This window comes from Phodopus roborovskii, unplaced genomic scaffold, assembly GCF_943737965.1.
Source record: "Phodopus roborovskii unplaced genomic scaffold, PHOROB, whole genome shotgun sequence".
Taxonomy (NCBI): Eukaryota; Metazoa; Chordata; class Mammalia; order Rodentia; family Cricetidae; genus Phodopus; species Phodopus roborovskii.
In genome coordinates this window covers 1,297,197-1,312,047 of record NW_026126566.1, presented here as the reverse complement: position 1 = coordinate 1,312,047, position 14,851 = coordinate 1,297,197, and the positions used below count along the sequence as shown (strand labels likewise).

Below are 14,851 nucleotides of genomic sequence, written 5' to 3'. Positions count from 1 at the left end.
TCCAGCAAACAACTGTCCCACAGTTAAAAAGCTGCTCAGTATAACAGTTTAGACACAACATCAGGAATTCAGACTAGGGACTAGTCCTGGCAATTCATCAGCATTCTCCCTCCAGAAGCCCTGACCCTTCAGTTTCCTTACCAAAACGTCCAGTTCTCTTCCTGCAAACCAGCTGTCTGGCACACTACTAATTCAACTTCCACATTACAAGGTACATTCCTCACATTCTTTTTATCCCCATTATCTCCAATACTTATAAGCTTCTTTTTATCAGTGTAACCACATTCCCAATCACCAAGGGTTGCAGAAGCAGAGTATGAGACAGGAAGGGCTCAGGATTTACTCTGTGCATGCTATGGAACAGGAACTGTGTCATCTCATCTATGAGAAGCTGGCACCGTTAGAACAAGAGGAAATAAAGTATGCCATCCTATTCTGTCTCATGCATACAAACTGCAGAGGCAGAAACTGAACCCAATTCCACCTTCCAAATTCATTCACACATTTTCTAGGAGTTAATACATGGGAATGTACGCCTCTGTGCACACACCTTTAACTATGTTTTAAAACACTGGTGTAGTAAATACACTGCTTGACCATAGCTGCATTTTTAGTGTAGTTTTACTCTCCCTTGATCATTAGTAAAAATGTCTCTAAGTAAATGTGATACACAAACTATTCAAGGAACTTACTTTTTCTTGATTAGTAAGATAATATCTAAATTTCCAAACAAGATCTTGTTCTTCATATGTGAGCTGCTTGGTGGGTGGATAACTCACAATAATCTAAAACAAAAGATAAAGAACTATATTTGTCAAACATACACTTAATACGTATTTACATTTCATTTTATTCATTTGTTTAATATTTCTGTGTGGGAAAACTAAGCCTCAATGGGTCTAGAGCATTTGCAGTAGATATTTTCTAACAGCCAGCCTAGACTGACAATAAGAACATATACAGTAGCTATCTCCTGACAGCCAGCCTGGGTCTGCCAGAGGGCCTCGATAACAGAGAGGTGACATGGACCTATGGACAGTTACCACATCACCACAGCAGATGCCAGCTCGGGGGTCTCCTACCCTGGGGCAGGGTTGGGGAGTATATAAGGCTTACCCATTCCTGGAATAAACCGAGCTTGTTGTTTCAAGCTGTTCCAGATGCCTGTTTCTTTGTGTCTATTTTCCCTTAGGCCCATGGGAGAGCTGTGGGGAACCTACCACATTTCTGTAACATAATTGTTACACAAACCAGGAGAAGGCACAGGAGACAACTAAGGTAAAAATGTACTGAGGAATGGAAGTCATTAAGACATACGAGGAAAGATCAGAAAACCATGTTCCATATTTACATATGATTTCAGAGCATACTTAATTCAAGATGGCCAAAGTGGCAATGCCCTCACCATAAAATCAGTGGAAACAAAATGAATCCTCCTCTTGTAACCCTGTGTGCTTACATACCAGCCTTCGTAAGGAACACCACAGGGTTCATATCAAAGAACACTAAACTCTGAAAATATTTACCATTTTCTAGTTAGTTTTCACAGTGACAGAATTACTGAAAGCCCTGAATGACTTAAAGAAAAAAACACTCTGCAGACAACATGAAGCTGTTGAAGTCAAAAAATTACAAAATTCATCAAATTTTGAAATAATGTGTAATGATGAATATAATAAAATGTCCATTTAGTTGTTTTCATACAGTCTGTAATATCTTACATTTAGCTGATCTCTTGTGGCAGCATTGGGTTTGAGATCGTGGTCAGATGGTCCACTTCTTAAACTCCGAGCAAGCTTGTGGTGTTTGCTTTCCACTAAGTTCTCCTATAAACAAATTTAGATTTACGGAGAATGTAAACATTACAAACGGCAAGCTTCAGCAGTCAGAAATAGCAAAGTTCTTTCTGAAAGCCATGTTTTGATGCCTGATGTTTGAGACTGGACCCACTACAAGACTGGGAAACTATGTCTGAGTCCAGCTCCAGAAGTGTAATATGTAGAGGACATCCCACTTCCTGAACCTTCCAAATACCCAAAATCCTTACATCCCCTATCAAGTATCATCACTTTCACACTAGCATCTACCACCACCAGACAAAACGTACAAGCCACTCAACACCTGTAAAATATCACTCTACAACTGAGGGTACAGACAGTGATCCTATTGCTTGAATGCACGCATCTGCTAAGTGCTTGACACAAGGCTAAAATCATCAACTATATTACTAATGCTATCTGTGGAACCACAGAAATTTACCTACAGCTGATTAGTGGTGGTGCATGCCTTTAATCCCAACACATGGGGTGCAGAGACAGGCTGATCTCTTTGAATTCAAGGCCAGCCTGGTCTACAGAGTGAGTTCCAGAATAGCTAGGGCTATACAGCTTGCCTTGAAAAAAATATAAGCAAATAATTAAATAAATAGGTACATAGGTAAAGAAAACAGGATATTTCTGATTTCAACTTTATAAAAAATGCATTTTATTAACTTCTGTCCTTTTAGTAATTTTAAATTCTGAATCTTTTGTCTTTGCCTTTAACATATCTTTGCATAAGCCTCTTGCAGATCTGGTCACTGTAACAATCTTAGAAGTCAATCTTCATAAAACATTAATCCACTGATCTTACTTAGGGCTATTCATCTTCCCATGACTGTGCTAATTGGGTTGACACAAGCCAAGCATGTGCCATCTACGAAGGAGAATCTCGGCTAAGAAAATTCCCCGTTGGACTGGCCTGTAGGCAAGCCTGTGGGGCATTTTTAAATTAACAATGGATGGAGGAGGCCCAGCAGAGTAAGGCAAGCCTGTGGGGCATTTTTAAATTAACAATGGATGGAGGAGGCCCAGCAGACTGTGCACAGTGCCACTCCTAGGCAACTAGTCCTGGGTGATGTAAGAAAGCAAGAGCATTCCTTCTCTACTTCGGTTCCTGCCTTAGCTTCCTTTGATAATGGACTATAGCCTGTAAGACAAATAAATTCTTTCTTCCTCAAGTTGCTACTGGTCCTGTGTTTATCCCAGGAAAAGCAAACTTGGACTATGTAACCCTTACTCAACAACCCCATCCACCAGCTCTTCAAAAATTAAACAAAGCAGTTGCTCAGTCTTGCATCAGTCAGACCTTACTTTTAAGATGTCATCGTTCCATATGAATTTGAATTTCATTACAAACAGCTGAAGTGCACTTAATACAAACTGTGTCTGGATAACTGAGATATATGTATTACTATTTCAAAATATATTACATGGGTCTAAGTTGTGTTCATTCTAGAGAAAAGTATGTTCTTAAAAGCTTTGTACAAGAGCTTACCATAGACATTTGAGGATCAGGAACTTTCACTAACTCAAAACTTGTTAAAATTGGAGATGATTCATCACCATCCTAAAATATAGGACAGGGTTTAAAAGATAAAAAGGAGAGATTTCACCCAAATGAGAAGTGGACAAGATATTATAAAATGCTAATATACTTAAATTCTATTTATTTTTAAAAAAATCACTGTTCCATTTATAAATACTTGTTTTCTTTAAATCTCTATCACTAATAAAACATTTCAGAAAATAAAAAGAAAAAATTACTATAGTTAGAAAGCTATGAAATCTGGAAACAAATTGTTTTTTATTGTTTGTGGCTACAATTTCAAAACTTAGCTTATTATGGCAATGGGCAAGAAATCACCCCAGCTTTTAAACTTAAATCAGTCACCACCAGGGCTTACTCAAGGATTCAAACATGGGTTGTGTTTCTGGACAAGAATACAGCAGCAAAACTGCATCTTGGGAACAACAGCCATACAGGGACAAGAGCACAGCACTAATTCTTAAAACACGTCAAGAATTAAAGCTGTCTTATCTGCTTGATGTCACCACTCTTGAGGAATGAGCTTTTGTTTTAAATCGAACTCAGCATAATACACGTCTTTAGCAAATTACTGCAACAGGCTAATTGTAGTCAAAATTTATTCTCTGGGACTATGTACCTAGCACTACCTTTTGTTATTTCCAGAGGTTAGTGCGTTCTCAATTTTACATATATGCAAGGAAGTCAGGAGGGACTAAAGAAGTACCACGAATTCACTTCAGTAATTGAGTCTTACAGGAAACAACAAATTCCCATAGCTGTTGTTTAACAGGCTTGTTCTCAGTCACACCACCAGAAAACACATTTATCAGCCCAACTGTGACAGGTAATCTTCACTAAGGCTATCTGTCACAGAAGACAAGTGACAAGAACGTCTGTTTCCATTAGATGGTGATGCACTGGCCCAGCAACCCTTACACTAAGTGAAAATATGACAGGATGGGCAGACAGGCATTAATTCACAAGCAACTACCCAGAAGCCATAACCTGTCAAACTTATTGAAAATTCTAATTCTATTCTATTATTATCCCATCTGTTGTCTAAGCTGCCTTTCAAAAGACCCCTCACTCTCTGAAAGTATCACCCAATTAGCAGGTTCTTCACAAAGAAGCCCCAAACGAACAGCAGTAAGGCTTTAATAAACATGTATAGCACAAAGTAGAAAGTAATTTTAAAATACACTGGTAAAATTTTGCTCAAGAACTTTTTCCTTTCTTTTTGACTGATGTTTTTTAATACATTAATATATAGTATTAAATAACCTTCATTTCCATCCTTCCCAGTCTTTCTCTTATATAAAAGGTTGAAATAAGTTAAGTTATTCTAATGTTTTACCGAAGTGAAAAAACAAATTATGGAGAAGGATCACAAAGTAATGGTAAATTAACAATGCAAACCCAAATCTTTTCTTTCAGGAAACCATCTTTAAAGTGTATAAGCACAAAGTCACTGGAGGTAGTGTCAATAAATGACATTAATATGCAAATGTAATTTACAAATTCTAATAAACAAAGACTCGTCTATAAACTGTATTGTGCATTACATGTGTTTTTCTTTCATGTCACATACAAGAATTCTGTTCTCATTTAAATGATTTAATTTCCATAGCAATGAAAGAAACTCTACTTATGAAGTATCAAACTACACATACAAGGATATAAGTATTCATACAAGTATGTAAGTATACATTTATGTATATAAGTATACGTGAGTATACTTACTTACATAAGTATACATATAAGATTATAAGTATTCATTTACATATGTAAGTATTTCTGTAGTATTTAAAGAAAACACTTCAACATGAATTTAAAGCAATTAATTTGAAATAGCTACATCCTAAACACTGGGCTATTTCTTCCCATAATGAGTAAACATGAACAATATACAACCATTATTTCAGTCTTATTAGACTATCTCCAAACTCTGAATAAACTACATAAATGCATGTCAATGAAAGTTGTCATAAACAGAGGCACAAGAATAGTTCCAAAATATTACATACAGGTTAAATAACTGATATCTGAACTTTCAATATCTTGAGAATAAAACTTATTGTACAAATATACAGCTGTAAATAATGCTATTACTTTAGTGTTGTACTCACCAACTTGCAGAACAATTAATCAGAAAGTTTTAATCACTTGCATACTTATTAAATTTTGTGACCCAGAACTGCATGAGCCAAGTGGGCTGCAGCTATGTGACACGATTGTCTGTGCAGAGGCAGCTGCTACTGAAAGCTCTTGACTGCTCTCCTGCCACCAAACCCTGAGTCTCAGTGGGAGAGCAGTCATCTGCTCCCCAGTGCTTGATGCCAGAAAGCTTAGCGTTCCAAGGAAAATACCTTTTCATAGTACACAATACCATATTCCTTATCATCACACTTGACACAGCGAAACTCAACCATCAAGTACATGAAATTAGAGCTTCGTTTCTCACTCTAAAAAAGAAGAAATATACATAGATGATCATTTTCAACCCTTCTTAAATAACATTTCACCACAACTCAGCAATGTATGAATCAATCAACTTCTACCTAAAGTACAACTTTATCCACCCAATAGCGCCTACAGAATCACTGTTTTATCTAGAAGAGTACTTTACCCGGCAGACCATCTCCAAACTCAATAAAACTCAGGGCTTAATCAGCATTTTGGATTTTAAGATTTTAAAACTCGAAGGTGCTTTGATTAAGTATTTAAATTCAAAAATAACAATAACAATTTGGACTTGTAACAACTTTCAGAAACTTCACCTTTAAACTACACAATCAAACCACTTCAGGAATTATTAAGTGTACAGAAAAGTAACCTTGCTTTATTTTTTTTTTTAAGTTTGTAATCAAAGATACAGAAGCTTAAGTAATTTTTATAAAATGTTCACAATTTCTGATGTTCCTAAGGTAACTTGACACTAACAACATTTATCAACATTGTATATATACTGAAAGATACTTTTTTCAACATGAACAAAAAATAGATTCATTCTATTTCTCTCTATATATGTATGTATATATATATATGTGTGTGTGTGTGTGTGGTATATATATATATATATATATATATATATATATATATATATATACTTATTTGCAATATACACATTTGCAAAAATATAAAGCAAAATGACTTGAATAATCTTCCAAAAACACTTTTACAGATGTCTCTAGATCCAATACATAGAATGACCATGTATAAACAGGTTACTTAGAGGAGAGATGGCTCGTGGTTAAGAGAACCAATTTCTCCACTAGAGGACCAGGGTTCAATTCCCAGCCCATGTAAATTAGGTAACAACCATTTTAAACTCCAAGCGCAAGGGGATCTAACCTCTCTGCCAGCACTACATGCACATGGTGCAGTGACATATAAGCAGGCACAACACCATTGTCACTTATAAAGTACAGTCTACTGTCTGTTGAAGCAGACAGCTAGGACAGCAGGGCAGTAAGGCCAATGCTACATCGCTACACACAAAGCACTGACGTGGAAGAAAACATACACAGTTTGAATGAACTGTTTCTTTAACTGAACTATTAGAAAAAGTGCAAAAGTTAACTCTTCTAGTAGTCTGTGTTGAGAAAATATAAATACACTTAGGAAGGATCTCAATTTTACAATCAATATACATGCTAAGCACTCCCAGGTTCATTCAAAACAAGAACAGACTCAATCTCTAGCATCTTTCTCCCCCTCTCCTTCGCTGCTGGTGAGAATCCTTGGAGGTGTGACAAGAACTAAGTCTTGAGTGTGTACATCACAGCTGTCATCATCATTACCACTGGTATTCTCCTCTCAGCATTTCATAAAGTTGTTCTTATATCAAACACATGGTATTCTTACAACAAATATACAAAATACTCAAATATAACTTCTAAAAGACTCACTGAAGTCATCTTTTAATTAGATATTTACACTGGCTGGATACACAAGGTCAAGGGAAAGTAAACTATGTTCAATGGAGACTTACTGAGGGTCCAACATCCAGGAAGTAGCTAATGCAATGGAGGTGGGGGCTGGAAAGTGCACTTCAGAGAGGGGACAGTACTGCTGCAGTACTCACCAAACAATGACAGGCACATGGACATGAGTGAGGAGGCACACAGGGCACTGAGCCTTCACATACAATAGGGTAGCCACAGCTAATGGTCCAAGTTACATTACCCTTAAGAGGCCAGGTTTGTTGCCTATTACTGTAAAACTCACAACTATGAAGTAAGGGCTTACTCATTTGCCAGAGAACTGTCAACAAATTGTTTTTGTTTGTTTATTTATTTATTTATTTAATGTTAACTTAGTCATGTGCAGAATGTATTCTGACACAGGAAAGAAAACAACTCACCTCATTTATCATTTCTATCTCTCTAAATGTTAATCTGTCCAACCAATCCACTTTGACCATGTGTCCTTGCCGATGAGCCTTGGTAAGCTGCAAAAAAGTACATTAGGTTTAATCTCAACACACAGCACAACACACAGCAAACAAAAAGAAGATAAAGGATAGCAACTGATCAGTCAACTGACTTGAAAATCAAGAATCTATTAACACTACAAAACCCAAAGCATTTTAGAAGGTCACAGTGGAAACTCCAAATTGGTCTCATTGGACTGTTCACTGTACACAGTACATTAAGTCATTCTTATACTACTTAAGACAATAAAATATAAATTATAGTGAATTTTATGTCTATATTTGGGGTTTACACTTAAGATAATCTTATCAAGTATGTACAAATACTTCAAATTCTGAAATTATCCAAAATTCAAAACACTGAGCCTGTACTACCAATTTCATATAACACGCCCTTCCACATCCCAACCCCACATACAAAGTGTTTCTACACATCAGATTATATGCACAAAGCATTCCTTCACATTAGCATCCATGTATAAACCCACACATCAGAACATCAGATTCCACATGTAAGCCATTCCTACACCTCAGATTCCCACGTACCATATCAGAATAAGAAGCTAGGCAAAAGATAAACGTTTTTTCTAAAAATGAAAAAAATACTAAAAAGAAGTCTTTAAACCCAAGCATGTAATCTTCCTATGGTTAGTGAGCAAGAAAGGAACACAGTCTACATGTTCAATAGCTCTTATATTTTGATTATCATACATGAAATTATAATAAAAGATCTATTAAGGGAAAATAAACCACCTTTCCTCCATTCTTCTCATTTGTAATATAATAAACATTCTGAAAACTGAGTTATATACAGAAAGGCAATTCTTGGGAACCAACAAATCCTTACTCTAAGGCTTAAGTCCATACACATGCATGTTTGCCTTTATTTTAGAAAACAACAACAAAGGATTTAGAATTCTAACATCACTGATGTTTGAGTGCACTGAGGTCTTACACACTGTCTTGTTCTAGTTTCATAAATTATACCATAGTGTTTTTTTTTTTTTTTTAGATTCACAGAGAAGTCAAAATAAGCTACAAGGTCCTTAGATTAGAACTAGCTTTGATATTGACCCTGTAAATTTTAAACATCAGCTTTACTTATATATCAAAATTCTTTCATAACAAATTCATAGAATGAAGCAAAACTAGCCCTCAAAACCTTATTATCACCACTTAGATCACTGAATTCCTCTTCACTGTCCATGACATGGCAGTACTCCCAAAAAGACATCAAATAGTACCATTAATTATTACCTCACTCAGAACTGAAAGCCATAACCACTAGTATTCTTTATCATCCTTGACACCACCACAACTATAAGTTCACAGTATTTCAGAAATAAAAAGTGACAACTTTATGTAAAATGTTTAAGGATCAGGGGCCAAAGGGATGGCTCAGTGGTTAAGAACATTTGCAGCTATTGCACAAGACCATGGTTCAGTTCCCAGCACTGACATAGTGACTATCATCTGTAACTACTGTCCAAGGAAGTCCATTGCAATATTTTGGTCTCTGTGAATAGGAGGCCCACAAGTAGTGCACATACATACATACATACATACAGACATACATACATACATACATACATACATACATACATGTATACACACACACTCAGGCAAAACACTCACAGATATATAATAAAACCCTTTTTTAAAAGTTTGTGGTCCATTGTAATACAAAAATAGTACTTAGGAAATAACTTTCTTTTGAATAGCAAACAGCACCTTTTCCTCATGGTAACCTCTGAATGAAAATAGATAAAAGAGATCTTATTAACTACTACTTATATTTATAAAGAAATGGAACCAGTCTAGAAATCCATCAAAGATGAATGGATAAAGAAAATGTGATATGCACATATACAAATGGGAATTTCAGTCATAAAGAATGAAATCATGCCTGAGAGAAAAGTGGACAAAGGATTACTATCTTACATGAAATATGACAAATTCAGATAAATACTGCGTATTTTCTCATAGGTAGAATCTGATGTGAGTGTGTTTGTGTGTAAAATGTGAAAGTAAAAAGTGGACTGAAACTAGGAAGAAATCTTTAAAAAGGGAAAAAGGACCAAGGTAGAATACAGCACTGGACATGAAAGCGAATGGGACTATCTGGGGTAAGGATACCAGTAAATCAGAGGTGGGAAGTGAACGTGAACAAGGGGGCAGAGAAAGAAAAAAGTATGACACAATGTACAGAAATGCTACATGAAACACATGATTTTTATGCTAACTTAAACAATAAAAGGAAACCAGCAGTGAGGGAATAGTTTAATTACACACCCAAGGGCTAGATATTCTGTTAACTCTGGCAGAACATCAGATGGATGTGTGAGCTACATCAGTGAGAATAAGAAACAGTCACAAGGACCAAAGATCAACCAGTGTGGCTTATAGAAGCATGTCACACTGCAAGCTGGAGATCTGGTTCCCACATTGACAAGCTCTTTTCAAACTGTCACTTTTCAGCCCATGCCAATAAAAATTATCTTCTATGTGTGTCCTATCATGAAGGTAGATGCAAAAATGACAAGTGATGCTATCTGGTAGTTACTAAAGGCTGACATATGTGTCATTTTCCTCCTTCCATTACTGGCATATAATCTTTCTGATTTCTACTATTACTTTGCTCATTCAAACAAAAACAATGTTTATATAACGTTTGTATTTTCACTGTAAAAGCCAGTTTGGAATAATGTGATGACTCAGCCATTTTCCACTTGCCTGTCTGTGCTAGACATTCTCTTGTGGTATGTGATTATTATGCAATTTTAACTCTTTTAGTTTCTGTTATTTACTAATCATTAGTTCATGTTCATGACCCAATATTCAGTCCCCACAATAACTTGCTGTGAGGTGAGCTGTGTCCTGATGTGGAAAATGAAATGAGGTTTCCTTCTTCTCCATTATGCACAGCCAGAGATACATCTGGGAATTTCTGTAGTCACTGTTCCAGCTGAATCTATGTTGCTGATAATACATGTCATTCCCTACACATGCTAGGCCTTCTTGTTTTTTTCTTATCTGCATACCAAATATGACCCTTCTCAATCTTTTGAACAGCTATCACAGAAGGAATACTAAATTTGGCAAAGCCACCACAAAGGCCAAGTATAAATTATCTTTCAGACCTCAATTGTGGGAGCTGTTTAGTAAGTGATGGGACATATACACCAAAATACTGCAATCAGAAAGTGAGTAATGCTTGCCTGTATGCCTCAACAGAAAAAAATGATGATGAATTCAGTTGTGAATGGAAAATCAAGAGCCATTTACATATGTTATGATGACTGTTCAATAGCTCCTTCATTACATCTTGATATTTAATGAAATTCTAGGTATTTCTCAACTTTGTTACTTTAAGTTCTATAGAACTAAATGGTTGCCACTGAAAATGTTTTCCAGGCATTCACCCTATTTACCTACCCAGTATAGAAAGCATGCCTAGTTCGAAGTTTACAGCATTCCCTTCATTATTTCCCTTGATTTCTCAAGAAGCTACCCTCTTTGAGAGACATGGAGCTGGAGTTGGATCATCCAGAATGGCATCTTTGAAGGTTGCACACCATGGTAGGAATGGTGGGCTTGGCAGAAATTTCTTCTAAATAATTCATCCAAATTCAATACAAAAGAATTCAATACACTTCAGCTACCAAAGTCCCTTTTAGATCTTCAAACCATTATGACTGATTTTTAGGTATGGCTCAAGGCACACAAAATAATAATTATTAAAAATTAAATGCTAATTTGTATTAACATGTATTGAATTTATACAACTAGATCATTAAAACAGCTCCTGTTTTACTTCATCTCTCTTGTTGGTGCTGGTAAGAACACATCCAAACAAGAGTAGTTCTCCAGTCTACAGCAGTTTCTGGTTGCCTCCATTTCTACCGATGCTAAGGATCACAAGGGGTTTCTGTCAACACATGTGAGTGTAGGCTACTTGTATATGTTACTGGGATAAATTCCCCATTCCTTCTGAGTCTGAAATATCAGTAACCTGCATTTTTTTTTGTTGTTGAGACAGCGTTCCTCTGTGTGTAGCCGTGGACCTGTCTTTCCAACATAAGATCTGCACCCTGTTAAGCAATAGGATGAGAAATCCAATGTATTAAAAATACTTGTGTATCCATTCTAGGAAGAGCCACCAAGTGTCACTCACTCTTTGTCAGATATGGGGGATTCTAAAGAATTCACAAGAAGCCATACAGAGTTGGAAAAAGATCAGTGTCCCTAAATATGGGATAACTATTACGCTCTACTTCACCAGGAATTAAACAGAAAGGAGCTGCCAAGGCTATTTGTTTTTGTTTTGTCTGTTTGAATGAAATAGGGTCTCACCATGTAGCTCTGGCTAATCAAGAACTCATTATATAAACCAGGTTGGCCTTGAACTCACAGAATGATCTGCCTGCTTCTGTCTCTCAAGTGCTGGTATTAAAGTCAAGAGTCACTGTTCTTTGTCTAATACCTTTCTTAAACCAGTAACAAACTGACATAAATAAATACTGACAAAATAAAGTTTATTCCTGGCCCTAATATATGATGTATGTTAGGGGCAGACAAGACAGACAGACAGATAGACAGACTATGTCTATCTCATAGATTTCTGTCATTTAAGATGTATCTCTGAAATAAACAAAAATAATGAGTTTTACCTGTATCAAATATAAAATAAGCTTTGAAATAATTTGTAACTAAGATATAACCATACACAAAATTCATCTGAGCAACTAGGACTTAACTGTAAAAGCATGTCAAAATCTGTCTGTGCCTATATATTTAATACTTAGTAAGCAAAGGAGCTTTATCTACATTTTTCTACCTTCTTGATTAATAAAGTCTTGTCCACAATTTTTCAATTTTACTTTTAAGCATTACTCATTATTCAGGAAGACTAGTATTTGCCATGTACAAGTTTCATTTAGTTAAAATTCTGGGAAATTAATCTAGCTCTAAAAGCATGCTACTTTCTTTTCCTCAGGCAGAAACTAGAGTTGTACAAACAGAGAATAGATTTTTCATAACATCAATCAATAATGTTTTAGGGCTCAATATCACACTGGCATCAGCACACTCAACTAGTTTTTAAGACAAGTCTAAAGGCTTTGACAGTATTGGAGAACTGTGAGCAACCCAAGTGAATTATTGAAAAGATGCTACTCGGTAGAACGAGGAAACAATTGACAAGGTATTTCCAAACCCTGGCTGAAACACAAAACAGCGGATACCTGATTGACTCAAGCAAGCTATTTATAAAAGGTATGTTACTCTAGAGCAAAGGTTATTCTTTATGAATTTCATACAAAATGATAATTCAGGTAATGTCACTGGCACCACTGAAGAAAGCAAATAGCCTTGAATAATTTCAGCAATTGCCTTAGTTTCTTTCCTATGCTGTCCTAAAACATAATCAACAAGGCAGCTTACACAAGAAAGCACTTAATCGGGGGCTTACAGTTTCAGAGGATTAGAGTCCATGACTGTGGAACAAGGACATGGCTGCAGAACAGCTGAGAGCTAACTGGGAAAGAGCTTTTGAAATCTCTAAACTGCCCCCCAGTGACACATCTCCTCCAACAGGGCCACACTTCCTACTCCTCAAACAGTTCCACCAAATGGAGACCAACTATTCAAATATAGGAGACTGCGTGGGCTATTTTCATTCAAACACCACAGTAATTATCATAATTCTAATATTTAAAAATTATAAAAATCATCTAAAGGGATAAATGGAACAGGAGACTCTGTTATGGACATTCTTCCCACCTGTCTGGTTCCAGAGCATCATCAGCCCCAAATGAACACACAGACACTATATTAATTATAATACTGTTGGCCGCTGTCTAGGGCTTCTTATTGGCTAGCTCTGTCTTTAACCCATTTCTATCAATCTATGTATTTCTACATGGTCTTACCGCACCAGGGACCTGCAACTCCTCTGGTGTCATACATGTCATCTGCTCTCTGCCTACATCTCCCAGAATCCTCCTCATCTCCTAGACCTGCCTATCTTCCTGCCTCATTGGCCACAATGTTTTATTCATCAACCAATATGAGAAACATATGTACAGAAGACATCTCCATCAAGACTCTTTCACCCAAACCAAATGTTATGGCCAGGAGTATATTTTCCCATTTGTACAGTATGAATTTCTCTGTGAAATCTAATTAGTTAATAATGCTCTTCCTCTGTAAGATAAGCATTTAAAAACCATAAGTTGTGTTTGTTCATTGTGAATAAAGCCCATTACTACAGTCAAAATATGTGAGCAGGGGGGTGTCACTACTTTAAGGCAATGAGATTGTCTATATTGTATTCCTTAGTGTAAATTGTCAAATCTCCACTGTTTCTCAGTTAGGACTAACTTCCTAAAAATACTTTCAATTGATTCCCTGTGTCTATACTCTCTTTTAAAAATGTGTGTATTCTTTGTAAAACAAAAATCTATACTTCATTAGGTTTTCACTTGGATAGACAGTTCATACTTTCAACCATCATTTCTATATTGTATTTTCTCTTAATGATTTAGATTATACCTGAACAGCTTGATTGAATACAGAACACCTTCCACTCAGTTTTTATAAATTGCCATGTTAATGATGTGAACAGCATGTGCAATGCAACCCAATCTAGGCAGCATACAGCAGGATAAGTGTATTTTTTTGTTTTGTTTTTGTCCTGTTTCGGTTTATCACATCCACCTTTTGTCCTCTAGCTCCTGCTCAATAAGCCTGAGGTTCAGACCCCCACCCACAGTGACCAATGTAGCTCTGTGAAATATCAAGACTTCCCTCTCTCCATTACTGCGGTGCTCAGTCCCCTGCACCCCCAACATCTCCACATAGACCACAAAACATTTTTCATTTCCTTGTTACTTTCTCTTCGCCTCCTCTTAATCAAACTGACAGAAAGGAAAGCACACTGCAAACGCCTCACGCAGAGCTGCTAAAATGAGGAGACAGTGGGAAAGCACGCTTTTACACTAACCTTTCAAGTCAACGACACAGATTCTCTATAAATCAAACAGCCAAGCCCAGTGGTCACATCCAAAGCCC

The 14,851-nt window shown here is 36.4% G+C and overlaps 1 protein-coding gene across 1 annotated transcript in view; it reads right to left on the bottom strand.

Moving 5' to 3' along the window:
- Pik3c3 (phosphatidylinositol 3-kinase catalytic subunit type 3) overlaps positions 1-14,851 on the bottom strand; it is a 76,139-nt gene that overhangs the window by 49,205 nt on the left and 12,083 nt on the right. Inside the window, exons 5-9 of the mRNA XM_051202278.1 lie at positions 7,712-7,798; positions 5,715-5,810; positions 3,316-3,387; positions 1,722-1,826; positions 693-785 (exon numbers count right to left, since the gene is read on the bottom strand). Of these exons, the coding sequence (XP_051058235.1) occupies positions 693-785; positions 1,722-1,826; positions 3,316-3,387; positions 5,715-5,810; positions 7,712-7,798 (453 nt within the window). The remainder of the gene's footprint in view (positions 1-692; positions 786-1,721; positions 1,827-3,315; positions 3,388-5,714; positions 5,811-7,711; positions 7,799-14,851) is intronic.